At 36.6% G+C, this 27552-nt stretch overlaps 1 protein-coding gene across 22 annotated transcripts in view; it reads left to right on the top strand.

Annotated features, from left to right (window-relative positions):
* Positions 1–27552, top strand: part of FOXP1 (forkhead box P1) — a 494548-nt gene that overhangs the window by 390381 nt on the left and 76615 nt on the right. For 16 of the 22 annotated variants that reach the window (XM_073351104.2, XM_073351110.2, XM_073351096.2 and 13 more), the window contains 5 exons: positions 13593–13730; positions 15029–15118; positions 20765–20924; positions 24410–24460; positions 27045–27249. In XM_073351104.2, the coding sequence (XP_073207205.1) occupies positions 13593–13730; positions 15029–15118; positions 20765–20924; positions 24410–24460; positions 27045–27249 (644 nt within the window). Of the gene's footprint in view, positions 1–2194; positions 2352–13592; positions 13731–15028; positions 15119–20764; positions 20925–24409; positions 24461–27044; positions 27250–27552 lie in introns of those variants that run through there. The other 6 variants (XM_073351107.2, XM_073351106.2, XM_073351115.2 and 3 more) reach the window with 4 other exon arrangements.

Here is a 27552-nt window from a genome sequence, read left to right as displayed (position 1 = left end):
AAGTGATCCTCCTTTGTGCAGTATGTGCCTCTGTGGGGCTGTATATGAAAATAAAAATTACAGACATGATTTAATCATGATTCATGTAATGTTATTGCCAAAAAGTTTGCATCGAGCCATACAAACTAGATCAGAGTTTTCCAAACTGTGGTTCCTGGACCACTTGCAATTGGTCTTTGGAGTGCTACCAGGTCACATGATGCTGGCTCCCTTCCTTGTTTTCGGCTGCTTAAATACTATTAAAAGAAGCTAAAAATACATGAAACGCTTTCTTAATGTTACCTTTTCATGTAAACTATTACTGTAGTTGCCAGAGGGCTGTTACGTGACAATGAATGGGCAGGAGGTAGACCCCGAGAGAAAATATTGAAAAATCTAACCGCTGTATTTGCAATAATCCCAAACAGTTTGTGGCAGTCAACTGTACTTTGAGGTCACTGGACAGAAGGCATTCTCCTAAGTGCAGCGTGTTGTTAATTCATCCATAACATCATCTCTAGATGGTGTTTTTTTTTAAATTCTCTATGTGGTTGTACATGTTTTTTTCTCTCTTCATCATATGTGATATTTACAAACATAATCCATTTCCATGCCATTTATGTGCTGACCTGTCCTTCAATTTGTGTGTGTGCCTTTAAGAAGCAGGATCTTTCTGATTCATGGAGGCACTTTCTGGCAGATTTAGGGTCTTGCAAAAGATGCTCTTAGTCCCTTATTAAACATTCATAAGAGGGTGGGGTCAGATTTTTTCTGACCTGAAAAAAATCCCATTAATAAATTTGTTATCTGACATGAAAACACTTTAGGGTGGAAAGCAATCCGTATCACATCCCATTTAACATCAGATCACAAGTTGTCACTAAATTGGGTCCTTTGTCTTTGCTTCTTGCAAGATTCTTTCGCAGCATAACTAATAGGGCTGTTGTCTGATATTCATTGACTCTTGCAAATAAAATACGATTGTGAAGGGGATGTTATTAATGTGGTTTTGTTTTTCAGTTACTTGCATCTAAACTAACTTTTTAAATGAATTTCATATCTCGAAACTGTGAAGACAAAAAATACTAAAAATAATGATGGACATTTTGCTTAGTATTTTATTGACACAGATGACGCCGGTAATTTATTATAGGTTTTTAGACCAGTAGAATCGGTTGCAGGGGCTGTTCCAATCTGTAGGTTAGAGACCGCACAAAAACAAGATTTGTTTTTATATTCAAGATTAGGGCCAAAAAAGTATTTCTTTCAGCTTGAACAGGTGAGATGTCGAGAGGGATTGTTTTGAGTTACATAAAACCACTAACCCTAGTGTTACAAATGTACCACAGACCCAAACAGAGTGTTTCACTTCCACTGAACTCAGAAATGTTTGTTTGGCTGCCTTAAGAACAGACAGATAAAACTCCCCCATTTGTGAAACAATGATCTCAATGATACAAGAGGTGCAACCTTGCCTTCTGATAGATTTTAACATCTTACCATTCTAGGACTGTGATTAATTTCCCTTTGCTTTGTTTATGAAAGAAAGAGGGAAAGGTAGTCCCATTTACAGGCTAGACACAGTAATCATTTGTACAAACTTCTCATGGAGGGCTTTTTGCTGTTTGTTTTTCTGTTTTTTTTTTTACATAATCCTAACATGCTTAATCTTTAGTTAACAAAACTACTCAAGCTTGGTAAAAATCATTTAACGTGACAAGTTAGTTGTCTTTAAAAGGCTGTTTTCGAAGTGGAGGGGGGGCAGTATTTTTCTCTAATGCTGTTTGGTCCTTTTCATTCCATCCAATTTTAAAATGATTGTTATGAACTATTGTGTTAGCAGCAATTTTTTAGTGGCATCTAGTCTCTGCAAAACAGATTGCTCTTAAAGGTTATAATCCTGAACAGTTTATCAGTAAGTATGGGGTTTTTTTTATTATTATTATTATTATTATTATTTGTTAAAGAATAGTTCTTAACAGCTGTTTGATTAAGGGTAAATGTGTGCTATTTGCCATACTTTTTAGAGAGCAGACACACGCATAGTCAGGTCAAAGGGTTAACAGCAATTAACTGTAGTTGCTTTAGAGACAAAAGCGTTATTTCACAAAGGCATTATTTCACCTGCCGGCTGTAAAAAAGAGGAGGCCCATTGTGTAAGGGTGTTTGAACTGATTATGTTTAGAGGCTGGTTGTGATTGGTGGAGAAGGGCGTGGCTGATTGGGTAGTTTTGCATCTTGTCAGCTCAGGAGCACCCTTGCGCGTGCAATCTGTCTGTAACCTGAGGAAGCTAAAGACTGTACAACAAGGCTTAATAGAGCTTCATGGCCCAGCACTCTGTTTGTGGTGGCAGCTAAATGGAGTTTGTCAGGTTTGTCAATATGATTGATTTTGTGATTTTTTTGTATCTTCCTTGTGCACAGCGTGACTGTTTAATTTTGCATATGTAGGAATAAAGAGGCATATTGCTTTTTAAAGTTTTGTTTTCTTTTATAATCTTTGTTTATCACCTTAAGGCAGTTGCACAGTAACTAGAATCAGCGCAGACAAAATTGGGGGGAAAAGGTGTAGGGAGCTACAGTGTACAGGCCTATTTCTCAACTCTTCAGCAGTATGTGAGAGCTTTAAAAATAAAAGAATGTTTATATCTCTGCAGTCTTTAATATTATTTAATTTTTTTTTACTTTTATTGCTGCTTTTATGCTGTGCTTTATTTTCATCCAGTGCAAGAATTTTTTGAAGCACTTGGTAAATAATTACATATAAGAGAAGGGAATTATATTTTGTTTGCTTCTTTTGTAGGTTATTATAGATGTAATAAGTAAACAAATAGAATGTTGTTGCTCTTTTCATTCTGATCATTTGTTTCCATATCTGCCTGGACTATTTTCATCTTAGCTGACTAAATGACTGTAGTTTGCCAAAAAGAAAAAAACAACCCAAACCACCACACAGACGAATAAAATACTTTGTGAGGTTTAAATGTCAGGCACTGTGATTGCTGAATTTGTTTGGGACTAAATTTGCCATGTGAAATTAAGTGAGTGAGCTTTGTTTTTGACATTGACTGGTGTTATGAACTCCAGTGAAATACATGTGTAACAGGATCTAAATGTAGCTAAGTTAAGTGTCAGCCCTGCAATACAGTATTGCAGTGCAAATGAGATGATTTTTCTAGGCTGGTGGTAGTGGGGAGGAGGAAACCCTTAGGAAGTGGGTGGTAAGTTTAGAGCAAAGTGCATATACACTCTTCCTCTTTGGAATTAACTCTTTCACACCCTATATGTTTTAAGGAAATACTGAACAGGTCAAATTATTCCCATATTCAGAAAATGTAAAAGCAAAATAACTTTTAAATGCAATGTGTTTATTTTAATAGATGTCAGTATTCTGAAAATGACAGTTTCTTCATTTTTAACAAAAACAAGTTTGGCAGCAGGAAGTGTGAATCATTCAATGGGTGACTAAGATCTGTTTATGAAACTAAATAGTTGGATTTATTCTAGCTGTCAGTGTTGAAATGTTAACTAAATAAATTACTGAAGTTTATATCTAGTAAAATGTAAATTAAACATGCTAGTCTACCTTTTTAAAAACAAAACAATAAATTACATTTCATTTGGATCAAAGCTAGTTTTCATGACTAGTACTTAAGGGCCTGATCCTGGAAGCACTATGCATGTGGGTTATTACCTATGTGAGGTGTTTCGTTGAAATAAATGTATACATATGAGCACTATGCGTGGTAGTAAGTAATTGCAGAATTGGGCCCTTAGTTATCATGTTTACTATACAAAGCCTTCAGGTATCTTAAATACTTTTTGAATCAAGTTTGAAGAGGTTTCTCTATATGTTTACACCTATATGTGATCAAATATATTAATGTATGTGTATGTATAGCGTGTGTGTGTGTGTGTAGATGTTCTGTCTTTTTGTGAATTGTATATTTATCACAGTAGCAATGTAGGAAATTGTTGTGAAAGCACTGCTTCTACGGTGCTACTGTTAAAACTCCTTTCTTCACATCAACTGGAAACTGTGTTTTCACAGGGCTTTAAATGAGCTCTGTGACTGCCTTAAAAAATGTCATTGATAAGGATGTAAAAATGAAACCCAAATCCTGACTAAACAGTGTCGCTGACTTGGCCTAGAATGTGATAGAGCTGAACTGAAAACTGATTGGTCTGACACTTTATAATCAAAGTTGATTTATTGTTCATTAGTAGTGCATTAGCCCTTTCAAGCAAGACAGTTATTTGTGTAGTAGGCTGTCAAACAAAAGACTTCTAGCACCTGTCATTTCTAAACCATGAGATAAGCAACCAGATATTAAGATAATGCAAATAGAAGTACGCTTGGACAAGGTAAAGTGCCAGCAATTTTCCTTTCAAAAATAATATTCCTTTATTTACAGTGGCTAATATCAGCATCTAGATAAATCTGAGTAAAAACTAAATGCATTCCCCTAAAATATGGATTGGTATCACAAGGATGGAGAATCATATTGGAATTCAGTATGCTGCTTTCATGATTTCAGAGCACCTCACGTGAAAAGGTATAAAACACAGACAGGTTAATCCCTTGTTAAAAGTTGGTTATAAATGGGAAAGAAAGGAATGCCATTTATAGCCTTAATTTTTTTTTTTAAACTTACAGTCCAAAGTCAAAGGAATTTTTATGTTTTGTCCATCTTCCTCACCCCATTTTCAGCAATAGACAGATGTCATAAAGTGATGTTCTTACAAGTAGGGGTTAATTTTATGAAAACTTTGATGACATCACAGTGGAGCTGTGAGAATGTCAAAAAAAACCACCAGCTGCCATATTCAGACAGATTTGCTCTGAAATCTCTCCCCCTCTCAGAAAGGAATGATCCCATGACATAAAACAGAAAACAACACAAGTGTCAAAAGAAAACAAAATTAGTGAACTTTTGTCTGCCACCACAGAAATGAGGATTAACTTATGTTATTCCAGAGCATGGAATGGAGACTATCTGCATGAGGATATATAGTGTATTGTCTTCTGTGAATTTTCATTTGACAGGGATTTTGGAGGCTGTGATCTTAATTAAATCTCAACTGAGTCAAATAATGCATCTAAAGGCATGCAGTGTTGCGTAACCTTGCTGAGTTGGTAAACCATAAATTATCAGAAAGTTTTTGATAAGAAGGGCTGGTTTGAAATATTTTTGTTTGGTATAGTTAGTGTTTTTTAAAGGTTCACTTTACTATACTTATTCACCCTGTTTTTTAAAACAGTGTAATCTTTTACTCTAAAAAATAGATGAGCTCTATCTAGGACGTGCTCTGGCTAGACATTCCAACTGTAGCTTAACTAAACATGAATAGTATCAGATACAATGAAAGTGACATGAAAAATAAAATAAAAGGCCATGGCTTTGTAGACCTATACATGCTGGTGTGAATACAGAACAACGAGCTACATCTCGATGATCCCTATGCACATTTTGAAAATATAACTCTCAATAACATCCTGAAATTAATATTGCAGTGTAAATAGTTATCAAACTGACCGTTCTCTGCCAGTTATAACAGATCACACAGGCATTATTGAAAAGGGCCCATTATTCAGTAATGATGGACAATATAATCCGACATGCACAGAAGTTGTGCTGATGCTTAGTGTACTGTGAATGTAAACAAGAGAAAACTTGCAACAGGTGTGTGGATAAGGTTAAAAATGTTTCTTGGACACTGAGAGATGGAGAGAAGAAACGTAATTTAATTGTAAAGCAGCCTTTTAGCTGGACATTGTGTATTACTAGTACTTGAAAATACTAGGTGTTCCATGTTCATTTATTTTGAATATACTGAAGCTAACTAGTTGGCTGGTTCAGTGTAACATGAACTGTAACAGTGTTTGTTAAATTTAAAGGATTGTATATTCTGGTTGTCTCAAGTTAGGAGAGGCTTATTCCATCCAAAAGTTTGGGGAGCTGCGAAGCCATGATGTGATTGCTTGAGACATATCTCTTGCAATCATTGTATATCAGTTTTAGCCAAGTGTGTGCTTGACAGAAATAGAGCTTGGGCTTAATTTATGAAAATGTTTATTCCTATGAGATAAGTTATTGATGGGTTTTTCCCTCCTCCTTGCGAGGTAAAAGAAATAGCAGGGATAGTTTTCTCAATGCTTGCACAGCAAAATTGGGAGAAATTCCTGACACCATAAACAAAATTTGTTGTTGTTTGGGGAATGGCTTGACCGGTTATAAGTAGTTTGTTTTATTGAAAGCAGACCTGCATTACTGGAAATGAGTTTGCCGTAGTTCAGGGTTCAGTTAAAATGTCCTGTACTACCTTGTTTTTATAAGGTGCTTTCTTGTACAGCTTTATTTTCCAGTTGTAAGGAAGGGGAAAAATGTATCATGTCTTCATCTGCAGAACTGGCTGAAATGGCTGTGTAGAGATTTTGGAGTGAAGTAACAATGGGAAGTAGCTCTTTTCCAGCCTTTTTTGATTTTTAACCTTTCCAGTGTAGTGCAGTGTTAGAAACTGTATCTGTTTGCTAAATGAATATTGGAAAAATAGAATAAATATTGAACAAATATGCATAATTGCTCATTCTTCTCTGCACTGGTTTGTGATAGATTTACCTTTATTGATAAGGTAAGATGTTGTATTACTTAGGAGGGGGAAAAAAACAACCAACAACAACAACCTGATAGGTTTTAAATTTTAAGCTTTATCTTGCCCTTAAATCTGAAACATCATTGTTCAAATAACTGAGAACAAGGTAAACCAACAACATCAAAAAGGTCGGCTTCTGTGATTTCTCAAGGGCTTGTTATTTTGTACTTTCCAATTCTATTTGATGTCTTGACAAAACAAGATGACACAAGGGAGAATACATTAAATTTTGATGTTCATCTAACCTGTTACAGTGCTGGCAGCTTAATTTCTTTTACTTTTTACTGAAGATGGCTTTTTGCACAATTATTCTAATTGCCAAGCCACTTTATGAAAAGGTTTCTTTACGGGCTTCCCATTTGCCTTGATTTTGCTAGGCATTTTTTTGAACGTGTTTTGACCTTTAACACACACAGAGCTTGCTGGTTGGAGTGTGTCTTCATTAGAAGTAAATCAGTGAATGGCAAGATTGTCAAAGAAGCAACTGATGTTTTCTCATTAGAATCTAATTTGCACCGTTATGCTTAGCTGTGATGTACAGATGAAGGTGTCTGTGATAAGTGTGAAAAGCTGCCCATTTTAAGCAAATAAAGTTTACAAGTATTTTAAAGGCTATAATTCCGAACAAAGTAGCAACACCTAAAAGAGTGCTTAAGTAGAACAGAAGTTAAGTTTGTCATAGCATCATTTGACTCTTTTGTATTACATTTAAGTAGATTGGTTTAACAAGCTGAGTATATTTTTTAAATTGCTTATTAATATTTAAACTGACCAGTACAGGTCTCCTCTAATGCCCAAAATTAGAAGAACGGATAGTTTCGTGTTTAACTCTTTAAGGAAAGAATAGATTTAAAGTGAAGAGACATAACCATTCAAAATAATTCTGGTTCTTTTTTGCAGGGGGAAGGGGAGTTTTGTTTTTTTTATTTAAACATGCAATGGTGAAGAAAATGCCTCCCTATGTATTTTTTTTTTAATTTCACATAAAGTTCTTGACATATTAAATGCTGCTGATTCAATCACAGTTTATTATTTAATTAAGTGCCCCTTAATTTATTAATGAATTAATACACAAATGTAAGGAACCCAATATATTGCTCAGTGCATTAAAGATGAGGTTTCAAAGGTTTTGATGGGTTTGGGGATATTTTGGTGGTATGGGTTTTGGGAGGGGCGGGTATTGGGTTTTGTCATAATGTTGTTGATCCAACTCTTCCTCTGGAGGAAAGTACTAAATATTTGCCATACTTTGTATTGATTCATTATAAAATGGCATCACTAGTTTGAATAGTACATTTAGGTTATAATTTTTCCTCTCATGTGGGTGGAGCAGAAAAAAAAGAAACTTTTTTAATGTAAAAAAATTGTGAGGTTGAAAAGATCATTCTGCTTATTCAGTGACTGTTTGTGTGCATTCCACTTTCATCTGTATTTGAGAAATGTTACGAGTAGAAAGGATTTAATTTATGTAAACTTTATATTTTTATGCAAATTAAATGGCTATTTATTATAGCTGAAACAATTATCCTAGCACTTAGTAGGGACCTGGTATGCATGAGAAGTGGTAGATAAGATCAAATTAAGTTCTTCTAATGTCCCATTCTGTGTTTAAAAAGATGAAATTTTACCAGTTTTGTTTTGACTAGAGAAGAATACAGAAGACTTCATAGAGTAGATATTCTGAAATCTTGCAGGATTCCAAGAGAGCCGAGATTACTGCGTTACATAAATCAAAGGAATATCGCTCCTCTTGATAAAATGTAATAAACTAAATGATAAAAATAAAATGTTAATTGAATTTTAAAGAGGGTTCCCCCCCCTCTTTTTTAATAGGGGGTTATATTGTTGCAGCGTACTGTTATGCTAATGACTAACTATTTAGCTGATTTTACATTAATATAATAAACATTACCTGTCTTAATGTGTTATATGGTATTGTGGCAAAATAGTTGTCTAAAAGTGAAATTCAATTTTTCATAATGATACAGAATGATAGTTTCTGCATGAATAGTTCAAGCAGTTTAGCTTTGTTGTTGTTGTTGTTTTGATGATTGAAATATTATGTCAGAAATATTTGACGCTCCCAGGATGAATATGGGTACTGTGTTCAGTCCTTTATTATTTTATAAGCATCAGATACAGACTGCGGCATTATGCTTTTCTGTTTCCAATACATCAGTGGTCTGTCTTCTCTTGTGATGTCACCACAGTTATTTTTTTATGTTGCTTCACTTGAAGGTTTCTGTATTTTGTATATTTCACATTTTAGTCTTACGATAGGCAGTCAGGTTAATGGTTATTTATTTACAGCTCTATTTTTCATGTAGTCCACTATTTTTAATTACTGCTCTATCCTTCATTCTTTTTACGCGTTCAGTTATATTTTTGCTCCATTTAACTTTTGGCAACAAAGCCTTCATCCAAAGGAACACTGTCTTGAAATCCAGATACTTGGCATGGTAACTTGATTTGTGCCAAATTTTAACACGCTGTCACAAGGGATGAGGGTTTTGCTGACAAAGATTTTAGTTTGGGGGGCTTTTTAACCTAAAGAAATCATCCACCTCTTAAATGTATTGTGATAGTTAACAGTAGTACAGCCAGCTCCAATAATGAGATATGTGCAAATTGCATTCTATGCTGGTTTATTCTGTATACAAGTTTGAACTAGGTAAAAATATTTGGTTAGTATTTAATTATGTTAACATAAGTGAAAAGGGAAAAATAGATTATAATCATTTTCTTCCTCTTAACTCTATCCTATTTAGATAGAACAGTGCCAAATGCGTCATCGGTGTAACTCCATTGTTACATTGAGGATGAACTTGGCCCAAGTTCTTTAAGTTTTTCTTTTCTTTTTCTTGGTAAGCATCCTATAACATGGTATATTTGCAGGGCTGAGGAGATGGCCCAGAATGGAAAGGATTGTTGTGGAATCCCGAGAAATAGCAAACAGAGCCTTGAGAGAAATAATAAAGAGTCTGAAAGCAATTGTTAGTATTAAAGACATTTTTTGCCGTTGATGATATTAGGATGTCAGCAGGTCTATACTAGTAGAGTTCCAAAAGCCAAAATGCAGCTGTATTTTTACCTCTACTGCCAGATTTACATGCAGCTGGGTGTCTCCCAAACCCTATTGTTATCGGTCAACAATTCAGCATAAAGTCTATTAAATATACCAACAACAACAACAATACTATGTCTTTCTGAAAATAGAAATAAACAACTAATTAAGGGTGATTTCTATTGTTCTTGGTAAGTTACCATTCTCTATATGTATCTGCCAGTAGTTTAATTTGAACTTCAACTCCCCGAAGGCAGTAAGACAGAATTATTTTAGTTCTTCATAAACTGCCTTCTGTGATTCATTGTTAACTCATAAAACACACTCATTTTCATGTGCTTAAACAGGTAAGCCATTTTCAATGTAGGTTTATAATTATAATTGTTTTTGTTTTTGGCAACACATTTAAATTCACCTTTGAGAGCGAGAAATCTCAAATTAACTTACAACCCCCAGTTCAGGTTTGACTTACTGTCACACAAAATATCAGAAATAAATATTTTTCTCTGAAGTAATGTAAAGTATATTGTACAGGATCTTAAAATAAAATTTAATTTTGACTGAATACACTCAAAAAGGGATCTATAAATATTAGAGAGCTGTAGTTAAGAACTTACATGACTGTTTTAAATACTATTGATTTAAACCACTGGCTAGATTTTATGAATCAAAGTGTAATTTCCAAGCTTTGGCTATATTTCTCAACTCTAAAGCACTCTCTCTTGTGTGCCTTTAGCAGCTTTCCAGACATTCAACACGGGATTAAATGATAGTAGTTACAATGATCAATAGGTTAAGACCGGTACAATCACTCTTACCGCTAATGACCTCAGTAGTAATGGGTAATAAAGTGTGGGCTATAATAGGCTGTTGCTGGTGCTGCATGCCCTTTGATTCCTAGTATTACTAGGGACTAGCTACATGAACAAGTTGGATGTTGGGAGTTAAGGGAGTGGATATATAGGCCATAATTCTTAACTATTTAAAGTCCTTAAACAGTGCTCTTTTTTTTTCTTTGACACAATAGTTTCTGGTCCATTTGAATATGTTTGTTAAAGGTTTCCATAAATTATTTTCATGATATGCTGGAGCAGAAACTTTGGGTAAATCTAACTTTTATTACATTTATAAATTAAAAGCTGAGCCCTCTTTTGCAGTACAGAGCTAGCTGGTGTGACAACGTGGTTTCAGATGATAAAAGTAAGTTGAGCTCATCAGCATGCTCCTGCTGTCTGAAAGATGCCATATATGTGTTTTCTGCTACCTGTAAAACATTTCTGTTTTAGCAAAGTGTTAACAGTTTCTGTTTAGAAATTCTTTGTTGGAAGGGACACAAACACTTTTCAAATGTAGGGGCAAATATTGCCCTTAGACCCATGTGCACAACTCCCATGGAAGTCGGTGGGAGTTGTCCATCCATAACCAAGGGCAGAATAATGTGGCCCTTAGTATTAATCACTGATCTGTAGGGTTTACAGCACCCCACCCTGTTCCTGTCTGTGTCCCTGGTTGTTGTCAGAAATCTGATTGAAGAGTATTTGTATTGTATATCTTCCAAGAATAGCACAGAAAACATACTTAAACATGCTTCCTTCTCTGTTTACTCAGTTGTACTTCAATAAAAGATAGTGTAAACCTCAAGGAAAAGTAAACTTCTTTTGGGATGGAGTAACAAAGACAAATAAAGCTTAAAGGCTAGTATGGTGACTACCGAATATAAGTAAGAAATTTCTACTTCGAAAAAGTTATTTTAAAAGTCACGTGGATTAGGCTGCTCAGAATTAATGAGTTTACCAACAGATGACTGAGGCTTCTCGGGGTCTGTCTCAATTGGTATGGCACTTCTGCAGTGCCGTTGCTGTCCTGTATGTTCACTATAGAAATACACATACAGCTAAATCCTGGTCCCAGCCCATTGAGGGTTTCACCGTTGGCTTCAATGGAAACAGGATCTGTCCCGTAACTAAATATTTATTTTCTGAGTGATCAGATGTGACGGTCTGTTGTATATTATGGTGGATTGTCCAGATGTACACTTCTACCCAGATATAACACTGTCCTCGGGAGCCAAAAAATCTTACCGCGTTATAGGTGAAACCGCCTTATATCGAACTTGCTTTGATCCACCGGAGCGCGCAGCCCTGCCCTCCTCCCCCCCCGGAACGCTGCTTTACCGCGTTATATCTAAATTCGTGTTGTATCGGGTCGCGTTATATCAGGGTAGAGGTGTATACCGTAGTGCACCTTCAGAAGCACTCGGCAGTACAGAGAACTCCTGGGTGACATTCCAGTGCTGTGTTAATGAGCTATCAAAAGTGCGTAACCATTTCTTGGACTTTTTCAAACAAATGTCTTAAAAGCAGTTCGTGGGGCTTGCACATAACATATACACAACAGCACTGGAGGATGTGCACTGTACGTGAATCTGACCTTCAGGAACCATTTTTAGTTCATCAAAATTAGTGATGCTGAGAAATCAGGACATCAGTGCATAATGACTGTGAAATTAGGAATGAGAGCTTGCTATGCAAATGGCAGGACAAATCATGTGAAAAAGTCAAGATAAACTGCATATTAAGACATTATGTTACATAAAATTAATACTGCATTTCTCTCTTGCTTACTACTACTCTGAAAGATTTTTTTAAAATTCTTTTATCTTCTGATCAGCTATTGTCTGCTGATTTTTAAAAAGTGGTGCGCAGAGAAAGTGCAAAACATGTTATTACCTTTTATTGTAATACATGAGATGACAAGAGATCCTTTTTAACAAAGTATATCCTTTACTGCTTTTAGTTCTGTGCTGTCACATATTTGATTTGAAACTTAAGAAAAGTAAGGTGCTTAAATATTACTGTTAAAAGTCATATGGGTTTTGTCTTTTTGCTCTATTGTTGTTTTCTCTTTCTATTTTTTTCTTTTTTTATTATTTCTTGTGAAATAGTCTTCTTGCATTACTGGGACTGACAAAATGGTTCTCATGTAGTCTGCAAATTAAATACAAGTGCAGTGATTATTTTGAATAGCTAAATTACATTCTAGAAAGCTTGCAGAATTCATAGCATTGTCATTAGATATCCGCTTGAATACAATTTGTGTAACCTTGGCCAAGACAGCCTGTCATTTTAATGTCAGTGTTTTATCTGAACAAGACATCATCCTTTCAGATACAGTGTACAGGTTCCTTGCAGAGATGCCCGTGCAGAAACGTGTTAACAGTTGCAAATATGAAATGCTATCAAGTTCATCACTGTAGCTGTTTGTCACTGAAATGTCATAGAAAGCGGCTTTTAATGGTATCTCACGTAATATGAAAGAATTGAAGACATCTGTATGCTGGGTGAATATGGAACGGTAAAGACATTGTAGTAGGGTCTTTCTGTTAAAATTGCATAGGAACATAGGTTCTGTTAGTCACATCCCTGAGCTTTCATTCATTTTCTTAAAATCATTGTCTTACGAGGGTCTGGATCCCATCAGTGTGGGACACCAGATTGTTTTTTTTGTGTCTGTTTTTTTGAGTTGACTGTTTCTTCTAAAAATAAATCTATCTTGACAGCTTATACTGTATTCATATATTGAAATAATTTTCATTTCAATAATGTTTTGGAGAAAGAAGATGTAGCTGGGAGAAAATAAAATCAGTGCTTTCATGTTTACTCCATTGGACTCTAAAAGCTCTTGCGCTTTTTGTTACTTTGACACGACAGAGGATGAGAAGTAAGCAATACAGCAGAAAACAGGATGGTTTCTGAACCAGTTCCGTAGACATAGCAATGGACAAATAATTATCAAGATAACAAATAAATGCTTAATATTAAAAAGTAGAATAAACTGTAGTAGAACTCTTTACAAAGTGTTCTGGCTTCTTATGCCCACTGTGTTAATGTTCTAGGTTCCAGTGTCAGTGGCTATGATGACACCTCAAGTTATCACTCCCCAACAAATGCAGCAGATCCTCCAGCAACAAGTGCTAACTCCCCAGCAACTCCAGGTCCTGCTCCAGCAGCAGCAGGCACTCATGCTTCAACAGGTAATTGTTTCTTTTACAGCTGGTAAGATGGCTATTATAGGTGTGCTAATGTCCTTCAATATTCCTGGGGAGAAAGCTGCCTATATACTGCAGCAGGTTTCAGAGTAGCAGCCGTGTTAGTCTGTATTCGCAAAAAGAACGGGAGGACTTGTGGCACCTTAGAGACTAACCAATTTATTTGAGCATGAGCTTTCGTGAGCTACAGCTCACTTCATCGGATGCATTCAGTGGAAAATACAGTGAGGAGATTTATATGCGCACAGAACATGAATAGTAGATGTATCTGGGGTGAGCTAATTGCTCTTTTGTATTTAAAGCTAGCTATTGCTATTGAAAACGTAAGTGTAGGGACTAAAGCTAACAGCTTTTCCCAAATAGCTACATAACGATGTACGTTTAAGAAACAAGAATCCTACAGATGCCGCCATTGCTTACACCTGCATTCTCCTTGGCACATCACTTCCTTCTGACTAGTTGGAATAAACAAAGACTACAGTAGAGAGGTGTTTTCCGTTCTAAAGCTTATTAAACCCATATGGCACAATAGGGACTGTCAAAACCATGTCAGCAGAAACGTAGCATATTTGCAAGCCTTAACCCTTGAATTTCAACAAACGAATGTATTGTGGAGTATTAGTTTTCCTGGTACCCCATTTCAACATGTGAGCCTGTGTCAGTTAAAAGTTTGCAGCAAATGAAGTATGGTTTTAAAGTTTACTTATCTTAATGTGCTGTACAACATTAATTCATTAATTCCATGATGACTTTAAAGGCCACTACAAGCTAACCTTGTGTAGTCTTTCCTCACTGTCACTCTGTCACTCACTCATTCACTGAGTGGATGTCTAAACTGCGTACATCTACTATCCATCTGGGAAGTGGGGAGTGGAAGGGGTATTATCTGTGATGTCTGTGTATGTATTGAACAAAACTTAATACAGTCAAACCCTATCATTTAGAAAGCATGTATATGTTTCACAACAGAAATTTACCAGCCTCTCTCAGCAAGGGCATTTTGGCTTTGTTGTTACAATCAAAGGTCATTCCTTGCCTTAGTTTAATTAGTTTGTGTAGAAAATGGTATGTTTTTCATCAGTTCATTTTGGAGATTACTTTTCAAACGATAATGCCAAGAATAGTCAGTGTGCACTGAATTTATTGTCGAGTTTCAAACTAAAGGTCAGACCATTACAGATAAAAGGATGCTATTTTTCAAATCACCGTTTGTGTGTTACACCAAAAGGGACACTGAATTGTCCCTCCACTTTGTTACTTACCGTGTTTCCTCTTCTTTATAGCAGCAGCTTCAAGAGTTTTATAAGAAACAACAGGAACAGTTGCAGCTTCAACTTTTACAGCAACAACATGCTGGAAAACAGCCTAAAGAGGTACAGACAATACCCATTTTACTTTCAAACCACAGATCCCAGGAGACTGCCTAGTAGCTATTAAACTGTCATTCATCTTATAAATGATTACACAAGTGAGCTGACTCTATCAGGTCTCAGCTTTCAGCTTTAGAGTTATTGTCCTGTTTTCTCTTTTATTTTCTTGTGCTTTCTATTTGCTTGCTGCCACATATTTTATACACAACATCACACCTTGCTGTTTGGTGTGAGTATTGGAACAAGTATCTTGACTAGTGTCTTAGGAGAGTGGTTTTTGGAAGTGAGTTATTTTACACTGGGTGAAAATAAGGATGCAGTAGTCAAGATGCTGTGCTCTCAAAGCAGGGAAATACTTCAAGAGGTTTTGAGTGCAGGTTCCCTGTATCAAGGCAGAGGCATAGATTACACATTTGTCATAGTTGTAACTTAGAACAAGAACTGCATTTAAGGAACATTTGTTGTGACACAGATCAACAAAATCTGAGATGCAAAGATAAGACTGAAGGGCCATCCTCAACTCCTCACATTGTGCCTAGCTATTACAGCACGCGTGATATGTATAATAGCAGGAGACATCGATCTGTTGTCACTGCAATACATAGACAGAATGGGCCAAGTTAGGGCCAAAAGTATCTGTCTGAACTTTGAATACACTTGCTTTTCTAAACGTTTATCACAATCATAACTTGCATAGTTTATAGTGATATTGTTGTTGTTTAAAGTTTAAGAAACCAAAATTCCTCCTTGAAGTGACATGAGAAACTATGTAAATCCATGTTCAGGGACCTGAACATTAGTTAGTCTGTGGCCTCAGTGTCTGACTGGACTCCTCTTAGTAAGCTGCTTCTTGGCACAAGATGCTGTGTAATGCCTTCCATAGCGGTGATGCATTTCTGTCGTGGGGCAGGCACGCAGCACGAAGTACTCAAAATAAAAACGGCCCAACCAATTTTCTTTTCTTTTCAAATTTGGCGAGTTGTGCCGTCCATGCCACATTTCAACCCAGTGTGAATTTTTACAGTTGAGCTATAAACCACTGAAAATAGGGGGTTTATAGTGGAAACGCTGACACAACCGTAACTACAATGTGCGGACGGGCACCACTATAATAAAAAGGGAACAGATTAAAATGTGTCTAAAATGTAAATCTAAAGGACTAACAGTAATTAAAATGGAAATGGCACAGGGAGGGAAGGCATGTAATTGTGAGATATCAGTGTGCAGAATGCTCTCAGCTTTGTTTTGCTGGCTGTTTTTCTAATTCAGTAGGGCTTACTCATCAGTGGCAGTTCAATGTGCGTTAATGACTCTGGGATGCAGGCATCACTCTGGACAAAGAAATGATTATTGTGCGGTCAAAAGAAGTTCAAAGACAAGAAGGGAATTTCAGTTTTTTCCTTAGAGATCCACATTCAAGAGCATATAAATTAAGCCAAATGTTAAAAACCACAGTCTGAAAGCTGACTTCAAAGTCACAACTCTCTAATTAATGAACTGCAAGCTTCAGTTTGGACAAGTCGTGGTTTGATGCGCCCATAAATCAACATGACAGGTCTGTTTCACAGTCTCAGACAGTGCTTGTCATTGAGTCACATCAGATGTAAACACAGCAGAAAAAAGAGGGAATATGAAGGAGGTGCAATTGATCAACAGAATTGGTAAAAACCCACTTTTGAAGCACATTATGCATGATCACAGGAAATGGCTATAGCCTCAAGAGGCTTTCTCCTTCTGCTGTTGCTTTTTTGAATCAGATTTCTAACAGCCTTCAAAAGGGAGAATAAGAATTATGGAGCTTCTCCCCTGTGGCTGGCAGGCAATAACCCCCTGTTGTTATTTTGTGCTTCTTTCTTTTCAAAGGCATCAAAATTTAGTTTTTTAAAGATCTTTAACTCTATATTTGAAGACAAACAATAAAGGGCTGCCACTGTCATTCTTATCAGTTACCAGGGATTGTATTTTTTCTTTCTGTTGCCACTTCTTATTAACCTCTTATTTGGTCTATTAGACATAGTTTTGAATGCAAGCCTGCATGCTGGGAGAACATGAAAGTTCAGATGAGCTCAGAGGGCAGATAAAGAAATTTGAAGGGGAAAGTTACCCAGCAGAATGAACGATAAAAGTTAACTCTTCTAAATTGCTGTTGTCAGACAGGAGAGCATCTCCGACACAAAGATGATGGCTTGGAGTTGAAAGAAAAAACAGACTTTGTGTTAAAAGGCAAGAAGGGATGTTAGACAATGCGATGGCATTTTAATATCTAACACACTGATTTACTGTGGTCACACTTCTGATATTGCACTATCTAGAGTTACAATAAGAAAAGACTCCTTCCTGTTTTAAGAAGAATATTATAATATAATAGACGTAGGAGAATAAGGGTCCAAGACTTGCTTTTACTACTTTTTCTTTTTTTTCCCCCGATGATGTTGGTTAGAGGCCTGTTTCAACAATGCATTTCATCCCACAGGTTTTTTAGCCCCATTTTCCTGAGCTAAAGAGGGTGTTCTTACTAAATTAGCATGCAGTTGGTGGTCCTATTTTGTGATAAAAATGACAGTCACATGCTAGCAGTTTTGTGATCTGGACTGGTGGTTATGATTTTAACATGGTTTGAACTTGGACATTGACAGATGGAACAAGCGTATTAATGTACTCTATCCCCCAGTCATTAGTGGCTCATAATATTGTACCATCAGTTTACAAAAAAACCCAGCCACCACCACCAAAACTCTGTTAGTCAGAGAGATTTGACCTATAACCAGGACAATACACAGGACTTCTGCAACCTTTTCTTTTACATTATATTAAGGGGAATTTACAGCTTGATGCATAGCAAGTTCTGCTCACAATTCCCATTAGTGATTGCAAGAGCTCTTTCTGTAAGTCACTGCAATCTTCTTTTTTTTTTTAAAGCTCTAGCTCATCTAGTCTACAAAACTGATTCCCTGATACCTGACAGAACTGACTTTGAGAAGCAGCGGACAGAATTAATTTTTAAATAAAGGTAGCAGAAGAATCCCATTTTGTGTGTTCAAGTTGGGCTAAGAGGATTGTTTTAAAAAGGCCGTTTGTCCTCCAGCAGTTTTGACAGTTTATGTTAGGCAGTAGGGAGTAACCTAAGAAAGGAAAACAGACCTTTGACAGAAGCTTATGGGAGGGGATCAAAAATGCAAGTTTTATCAGGATATTTCAGCATTTTAACACTGACTACTGACCTGACAACAGGACTGCACTGAGACCTTTTTTGTATGCATTCAATTGTGAGAAGTAAACAAACTGACTTGTATCCTGTGTTTGGTAACTGGGTGGGGAGCACAGTTTGGCAACGTGTGTTGCTGTTAAATTCTTTCTTGGACAATGGGCCTTGTATACTTTTATATCCTGGCTTTTCAAATGTAGAGAGCTTTCATGAGCTTTTCTTAGGGATAGCTGAGAAGAGAACCAAACAAGCATCAGTCAATTTATATAAATAAAGTGTTGTAAAATCTTAATTTACATTAAGATGGCAAGTAACCATGTCCATACCAGGGAGTATTTTAATTCCGTTTTTTTTAATATGATCGCATTCATAATTTTTTATTATGAGAATATCTGAAGAGCCAAAAATTATTCAAACATGAACATCACTATCATTGTGGTTTACATTAATCTGATCACTTGCAAAATGGGAAAAACAATTGGATCATTTTGAGCATGCTGTTTTACAAATGAAAATGCTGGCTCTTAGTTTTAATTTATTTAAATTTTTGTTGTCGGTACTGTAGATTTTGTTTTTCAGAATGGAACTCAATTAACTTTCTCAGTGGTATGGGGGTAGGCCTGAAATTGGATGCTAATATGAGATTGGTTAGGTTTTTGCTATAAAATAAGGCATTTGGGGATTAGAACAAAAATAGCTTCCATTGCTCTTAACTTTCTCCAATAGTCCTTTTTGAAAATCAAGCTTCTATCAAGTTGAGCGTGACTGGGTCTATTCTCTCATCGTTGCACTGATGCCTCTCCCATGATCCGAATGGAGCATTCCATATGTGAATGGGGTGAATTGATTCCTTACATTTTTTCAGGGACTTTTTAAAATGTGGGGCCAGCTCCTCAGTTGGTGTAAACCAGTGTCGCTCCAGTGCCTTCAGTGGATTTCACTGTTGCCCACAAGCTGAGGATCTGACCCAGGATCTTTAAAGGGATTGTAAGGCATTAAAATGAAAAAAGGTGATGATTGGACACTTCGTAAGAGTGTCTGGGCCTGCAGTTTTGTAAGAGTTAATTTTCTTTCCGTAATTGTTAGCTATAATGGGGATAAGACCTCCACCTTGATATGATTCCTAGCAGATTAGGGATATTAGATAATTTCCTTCTATTTATTGTACTGCTGCACTGTATTATCTTTCTATCACTCAGATAATTACTAAGGAAATCTACATAAATTGTTTTTGGCTAGCACAAGGAACTGCTAAACACTGGCATGATGTATTGATGTTTTACACAACAAAAGTTTTCCTCCTGTCATTGTACAATAAATAAAAAGATATGTATCAAAATGCAAAGCCTTTCATGGTTTTTTAAGAACAAAGCAAATAAAATACAAGATGAGCATGGAAACAAAACCTAGAGGATTCCTTAAACTGAAGCAAAATTAAGGACTCTGAAGCCCGGAGTACAGTACTTATTAAACACTCACATTCAAGTAAGATGTTGTTTGCTAAATTATGAATGTATGTAATTAAAATCTAGTGGCTGTTTCTATGAAAGATTTACAATGTTATTTCATCGTTTGTCATGGCTAATTAACAATATTAGATGAAGTTTTTCTTCTTCAAAGGTCTGATTTTTTCTCATTTATTTATGTCAGAAGTGATAAACAGAGTAGTTAAAAGCTTCTCTGGGCGCAATAGTGAGAAAAGCAACATGTTCTTTTACACCTCAGAGGTTCAAGGTTCAAATCCCCGTGGAGTACAGCAACTCTGTCTTCTTTATAGTGAGAATAATTAAAAATTTCAAAGTGCAGAAAGTAAAAGTCTTAAATATAGCATGGAACAATTCAATATACAGGAGAAAGTACTGTAACTTGATTAATGAATAAGAGAGAGCAAGTATAGAAAATGCAATAAATTAACCCAATCATTTGCCTTAATAGTTGAGACAATCCTTGCATGCGTAAATGGAGCATGGCACAGGATTATTTTTCATTCCTCTTAAGTATGATATGACCTTGCAGTGTGATTTTCCATTTATATTCACGCTGTTCATCCTGAAGCATCACCAAGTACTTTAGACTACACACGGGTTGCTTTATTCACCACCAAAGTGCGACCACTTCAGGGGTGAAACTTCTGTAGTGCAATATAGCACAACTTAGACCAAGAAATGCCAAATAAATATTTCAGGTGAAGTGCAGGGGGAGTTTTGGTAGGAAGAATGGAATTGCCCAGTGTGGACTTGGGCCACATCTTGTGGTTAACACTACTACTGAAATTATGACTTGGGATCTTGAATGAGAAGTGGTCAGGGTCTCCATTTAATATCCTTTCTTGGTGATGACTATAATCAAATGAAGTGTTTTGAAACCGGGAGCCATTTAAATACCTTGTATAAATACTTAGTTCTGGAATGACAAATGTGCCTTTTTTTTTCCCCCCCTTTCAGCCACAGCAACAGCAAGTGGCTACACAGCAGTTGGCCTTTCAGCAGCAGCTCTTACAGATGCAACAACTGCAGCAGCAGCATCTCTTGTCTTTGCAGCGCCAAGGTCTGCTAACAATCCAGCCTGGCCAAGCTGCTCTCCCTTTGCAGCCTCTTGCTCAAGGTACGTGTGCGGTCTGGGAACCGCCAGCTGTAAACCTCCATCTTGGGGTGTTAGAGAAGACAGCAAATATATCTAAAATGAACTGACGGGCAGGTTGCTCATTAGAAGGTTTGTAGCTGTTCTTGGGAAGCACAACGCTGAAGTGTTGGATTGCTCTAGTTAGAGATGGGCAGACAGTATGGAGTCTGGGTTGAGTTTGCATGAGTGTCCAGAAGGCTGGACTTGAACCTCCTGGGTCTACAAATCCAGATTTGTTCAGAATAGGCCTTGCTAGAAAGATTGCTGGCACTTTGGTCATGGCTAGGAATAGCTGGAGAACAGCCTCTGGAATGTTATTTCGGCACTTCAGGTCCTTCCTGACAGGAAATCAGACATGGGAAACTCAGACCCAAACATTGCCGATCGCTGGGAGTTTGATTCCCTTTTATCTCTAGATCTGAGCAAAGGTGGGAATGTTTGGGATTTTTCCATGCCTGTTTTACTCATCCTCGATTCCACTGTAAGTACACACACAGTGGGCCAGATCCTCCACTGGTATAAACTGGCATAGCTCCATTCTCCTCTCAAACTGAAGCAAATTGGGATTAACTCCATTGAAGTTAGTAGCGTTATGCTGTCATAAATTGAGAATCAGACCCCTTGCATCTTTCCACAGTCACATACTCTGCAGTAAATTAGTACTCCTCTGAAGTACTTAGGTTATTAAAGATTTCTTTAAATGTGTCAATAGGTCCTTTTTATTTAGCAGTGCTTTTGAGAACGGTTAAAAATATATGGTTTATTCTTCCTCTACTTCATTTTCACTGGGTTAATCTGTGTTACAAGCCTTAAGACACTGAGACCAGCCTCAGCCCAGGCTGTTCTCATTAAGAAGGCAGATTGTTCGAAGTTGACATGGCTTGAGGAGGAGCAGGTCTTTAAAATATAATGCTGGTATTTCTGAAGACTCTCCTCTTCCCTTCTCCCATCCCCTCCCCCACAAAAAAAATGTGTGCTAAATTTAAAGAGTCACCTTAGCCTCTCAAGTCAGCTCAGGTTGAATGATTTGGTTTCTTCAAAGCTGTTAGCCTCAAGGCTCCTACCAGTTGCTAAACCCTGTAGTGCATTTATATTCAGATACACTCAATTAAACCGAGGGAAGAAGTTATACTTCCTTGTCTCCCCATTCCCCCCCCAAATATACATATTGCTGCCAGAGGGAGGGTGATATAGCCAGCAATTCTCTCCTCAGTGGACATAGGGAGATACCTAGTGTGTTGGAATCCTCCTTGGCCAGATTGGGCCACATGTTTACTTCCATCCTTTTCCTAACTTCAGTTTGAAGAAATTAAATTCTGCATATGTCATTTATGCCTTGGCTGCCTGAATAATGGAGGTCTGATGTTGGACTTGCCATGCATGCGAATCTTCCGTTGATTTCAGTGGAGGCAGTGTCTGTGAAGGCTGCAGGATTGGGCCTTAGATATTTACTCCTCCTCTAGCGCATCTTTGTCAATGGGGTGGGGGGCAATAGTACGGAACTAATCCAGAAAAAAGGCATGTAGGCTATGCCATTTGTACTTGCAAAATGTTACAACGTGCATTAATTACACCTTCAGATTTATTGTTGGAAACATCGCAAGCTGTTCCAACACACCCACTGGACTCAAGCTTCAACCTTTCTAATTTTTTCCCACAGCCTCTCTACTATTAAGTTTGCTCAGTAAGGTTCATTGTATAGTACATCAGTTAAGCTGTCCAAAAGAGGGCAATTGGGCAGTGACAAGACACGCTCATGTGTAATGTGAAAGAAATGAATGTGGTGATGCATGAAGTGTAATCTGTGCAGTAACACATCAGAGACACCAGTCGGTAATTCAGCAGTCATGGCATTGATTGATATGGTTAGCAGTGTAGTATAACTATTAGTCCCTACAACATTGGGAAGTAGCATATTTAAAACCTAAGGGGTGCCTAGCTGCATGCCAGAGTTCACATAAATATAAACAAAGGTGCTTCAGAGGTCTGATTCTAGTGGGGAAATGAACTATAGTGTTGGTATCATCTCTTGTGAAACTGGGACTCAGTTTAAAAGAAAAAAGTAACTTGAGAATTCAGGCAGGTTGGAATACAAGACTTTTTTTTTTTTTCATCAGAGAGAGAGATGATGGCTTAAAACTGATGTCATTATGAGGTTTAAATCAACTTTCTGCTTGCTTGAACATGGTCACCTGGGTATGGAGGTACAAGGACAAAAAGAGGTTGAGCAACTCAGTTTGTCTTTGAGCCAGTGATACCTGGGGTTGTGAAATTGAGTTCCATGAACAGTAATCTGTCAACTGTCCCCACAACATACATTTTTTAAACCTGTGCCTGCATTTTCTTTCATAATGAAAGGGACTAGTTGTCCTGAAAAATGCAATGATGAGCCAGAGTTATGGTTTAAAATAAATTAAAGCATTTATTACAAATTAAAAAAGTATCTCTAGTGCACCCTTTTCTTTTCAGAATATTTTGCCAGACTGGAACAAATACTGTAAAACACACACAAACCTCGAGTAAATGTAGACTTGTATTCATGACAAATTAAAGCATTTGCTACCTAGTCGTATTTTAGATGGCATATAGTAGTTGTAATATTAATAAACGTTCCCAAGGAGTGAACCACAGTTTATATGTAATTTTTGTTTTGGTTTTCAGAATTCATTCATTGTTTAAAACTACATTTTTGTTTCAGCACTTGCCTATTGTCTTATACAAAATAGCACATCCTCTAATGTTATATTTTTGTAATCGACGCAGTTTTTTGTACTTGGACACATCTATAATCTGGATTTTACATCTGTACACAGCCACAATTTTAAAATAAACCCAATGTTAGCAGTATTCTGAACTATTAAGGCTAGTTCTTCAAAATCAGGCTATAACATTAAACGAGCAAATCTCGCTTCAGATCACTGCTGGGTGCAAATAATAGGATGGAGGCATCTAGTTGTCTGATTGCTCTCACAAATTAGGCAGGTATACATTTAAATCCTGTTGTTTGCACTTGCAAAGTTGCAGACATAAATAATTGTGGCCACAGAGAGTTGCATGTGCAATTTTAGAGGCTTGATTTAAAACGTGGCCCTTAATATTAAAGTGCAATTATATAAGGGTAAATTACATCATTTATTATGTTAATAGGCATATTTGATTTGATTTGATTTTTAGCATTTGTTCATCATTTTGGAAGATGTGTTTAGGGGCACTGTATTTAAGAACCATTTAGATTGATGAGCAATAAGCATATCTTTCAGCTGTTAATTTAACAATTTAGTTAGGAATCATCTTTGGAATTATTGTTGAAGAGTTAAATTTTGCTTTCTAACCAAGTGATTTGGTCATTTAAAAGTAACTGGTATCACTTGTGTGTATATATATATGATGTCACAATTACAATTCTGTTATCTAATCCTGTCTGACCTGAAACCCTGGCTCTTATTACCTACAATTCTATTACACAGCATTTGCTGCCTTCCACTTCCAAACTGACCGTTACCCTCATACACTGAAAGGTGACTATAATTCTCATTAATGTTAATATGAGTTATGCTTGTGTATTAAGTGTAGAACAAACCTACTGACTTTGGGGGAGGGGGTTATTACTATAACACTTAAAAGCTTTGTCTTCAAAAGAAGCATTAATACATCCAAAAATGATATAGATGAATTCTAAAATATTTTCCCAATTAAAAACCTATTACTTGTCTACAGATAGTGGAAAATAATAATAATAATCATCCGATGAAGTGAGCTGTAGCTCACAAAAGCTTATGCTCAAATAAATTGGTTAGTCTCTAAGGTGCCACAAGTACTCCTTTTCTTTTTGCATAATATAAATGGACTATTATTCTTTCTCTATTTGTTTATCCCTCCAAAATAAAAATTGGTGTCGTGGACTCATGTGGTCTCATATCAATATGTTATCAACAACAGACAAGCCTATCCACTGTTGTTGCAATTGAGTAAACAGTGGTGTAAGGGTCAGCCCTATTCACAGGTAATTGTTAGTGTGCAGACAGTCCTGTCAAGTATGTTAGCTAAAAATACATCCCACACTGTCACTTTGCAAGGTGTTTGAAAATAATCGCCCAGATGCAGCAAAACAGGACATAGTCTTGTGTAATGACCTTTCTCTTTCTTTAATTTGCCTCAGAGGTTTATTTTCAGGGGACAAGTAATAACTGAATATGTCTAATAACTAAATGCTCATTTGGGACAAAATCCATCAAAATATAATTGGCATTTGATATGTATGAAAGAAAAATGACTTGGCTTTAGAGCAATAGATGTGTCCTAAGACTGTGTGATCACCTAATGTATAAAATTTAAGCTTCTTTTATAATATATAGTAATTGCAGATACTTAAGCATTTTTGCATTTTTTGTAGTAAACCGTTAGCAGAGACCAACTGTTTTTGTTAATGCTACTCTCAGAAAGGCGGGGAAGGTTATTGGTCTGTCGTGCAATAATTTACTCCTCTTTGATATGCAAACGATCCACGGTGAATATAAAAAAATCCTATCAGACTCATTTCACAGTTCTTAACCACTTAGATTCTCTGGAGTCTATCGCCTCATTAGACCAGTGCTCTCCAAAGCTAGCATAATTAAAATCTTTAACAGTTTAGCAAAGTAAAGATGTTTGGCTGATCACGTTGAGATGATTATCTATCCATTGTATTCTAAATGACAAAAATAAATTAAATTTAGACCTTGGCATTTTTTATTATGTGTTTCAAATGAATATAATGCATACTGCCTCCCCCCTCCCAATACCGTAGGCTTGGTAGGATACATGCCTGTTTGAGCTGCTGCTGTGTATTCAGAAAATGGCAGATTTCCTTAGGATAGCTTCAGCGTTACAACACCCTGAAACAATGAACACTGGACCAAATACCCAGGAAGTCCTACTCTAAAGCAGACTTTTTTTTTTTTTTTAAACGTTCAGGATTTTATAGGTTTTAGATGTCTTTAAAAAGATGCCGTCACTTCGGCTTGTTCTATTCTCCCGTACCCTTCTGAACGAGCATTCTGTGATGTGAGAATGTGAGGTGTTAGATCATGCATTCTGAATAAAGATTATGTTTATAACATGATCAAAGTCTAGAGTCCAGGCTGTATTGGGCCACGTTACTACTCCCTGATGTATCACCAAGGGTGAATTTTATCCCACTGGTGTTGTGTAAAGTTATCTCACCTGGAATGCTGGTTGAACATTGTAAATAAGGCTGGTGTCCATTTTGAAGCTACTATGAAACAACATTTCTTGAAGCTTATTTTATGTTTTCATTTCACTTGTGAATGGCTCATTAGCATTGATCTAAGAAATGACAGTAATAATAGTGTTACTTTATAGAAAGTTATACAGTTTTTCAATAGACACATCCATCAATTAAGTGAGCAGTACTAGAAACCAAAATTAATGAGAGAGATAGGTGTGTTAATGAAATAATCATAGTATAATCAATTTGGCTGTTAAAATTTGAAAAGCATTCCTGGAAGACGATATGATTTCATAATTTATGTCTAAAAGTGATTAATAAAAACTGTATTTAATAATAAAGCTATTTGTCATCATTTAAAACTAAAGCACAAAATTAGTCATATTGTGGTTCATGTTGTCATAATAACACAGTTGAATACTTTTATTTGAAGATCTTCCTTGGTTCTAAAAATAGATTAGAATGTATTCAATTATTTTTTAAAAACGCAACAAAACTTCTTCAGATGGCTGCAGAGTATAGCCTGGCCCCACTTTCTTGCAGTCATCTCACAGGCAAAATTCATTTGGAGCTCTGCCTCCAAAGGGTCTCTGGGATTGGGCCCTCTGGTACAAAAATCATAGAAATACTAATTAATGGCACATATTTTCCCCCAGAAATCTTGCTTTAATAGGAACTACGTGTTGGGTGCTAATCAGTTTAGCAGGAAACATGAAGTGTTACTTCTGTATTAGCCTTTAGTTCAAAAAAAAAAAAAAATAACCCCACAGAAAACTAACACTAGGCTTTGTTTACTGACTCTTTGATTTAATTACTGTTTTAAGAGGGCCGAATTAGCTGTTAATTGATTTAATTATCCAATTTGTTTGTTTCAGGCATGATTCCAACAGAACTGCAGCAGCTCTGGAAAGAAGTGACAAGCTCTCATACAGCAGAGGAAACAGCAAGCAACAACCACAGCAGTTTGGACCTGTCCACCACATGTGTCTCCTCTTCAGCACCTTCTAAGACCTCCTTAATAATAAACCCACACGCCTCAACTAACGGACAGCTATCGGTCCACACTCCTAAAAGGGAGAGGTAGGTGCTAGTAGAATTTACATATATCTACGTGTAAATCAGTATCTGGTTATTCTGATATTGGTGACTCTAACGTGAGCTTATTTACAATGATGGCCAACAACCTGGCCCACATTTTGCCCTTGCTTTCTCTTCCCATTGATTGCAGTGAGTTTTCAAAAGATTTATGATAGGGCAGAATTTGGCCCTTTTGTTTAGGGCTTTATGGCTTGCTAATTGGATGACTGCTACACAAGTGCATGCATGATTAGTTTCTTAAAACTATATTGAATATGATCTGTGATGTGACGATTATAATTGTTT

The sequence above is a fragment of the Lepidochelys kempii genome, chromosome 7, assembly GCF_965140285.1.
Source record: "Lepidochelys kempii isolate rLepKem1 chromosome 7, rLepKem1.hap1, whole genome shotgun sequence".
Lineage (NCBI taxonomy): Eukaryota > Metazoa > Chordata > Testudines > Cheloniidae > Lepidochelys > Lepidochelys kempii.
Note: the sequence above shows the minus strand (reverse complement) of the source record. Positions and strands in the feature narration are given on the sequence as shown.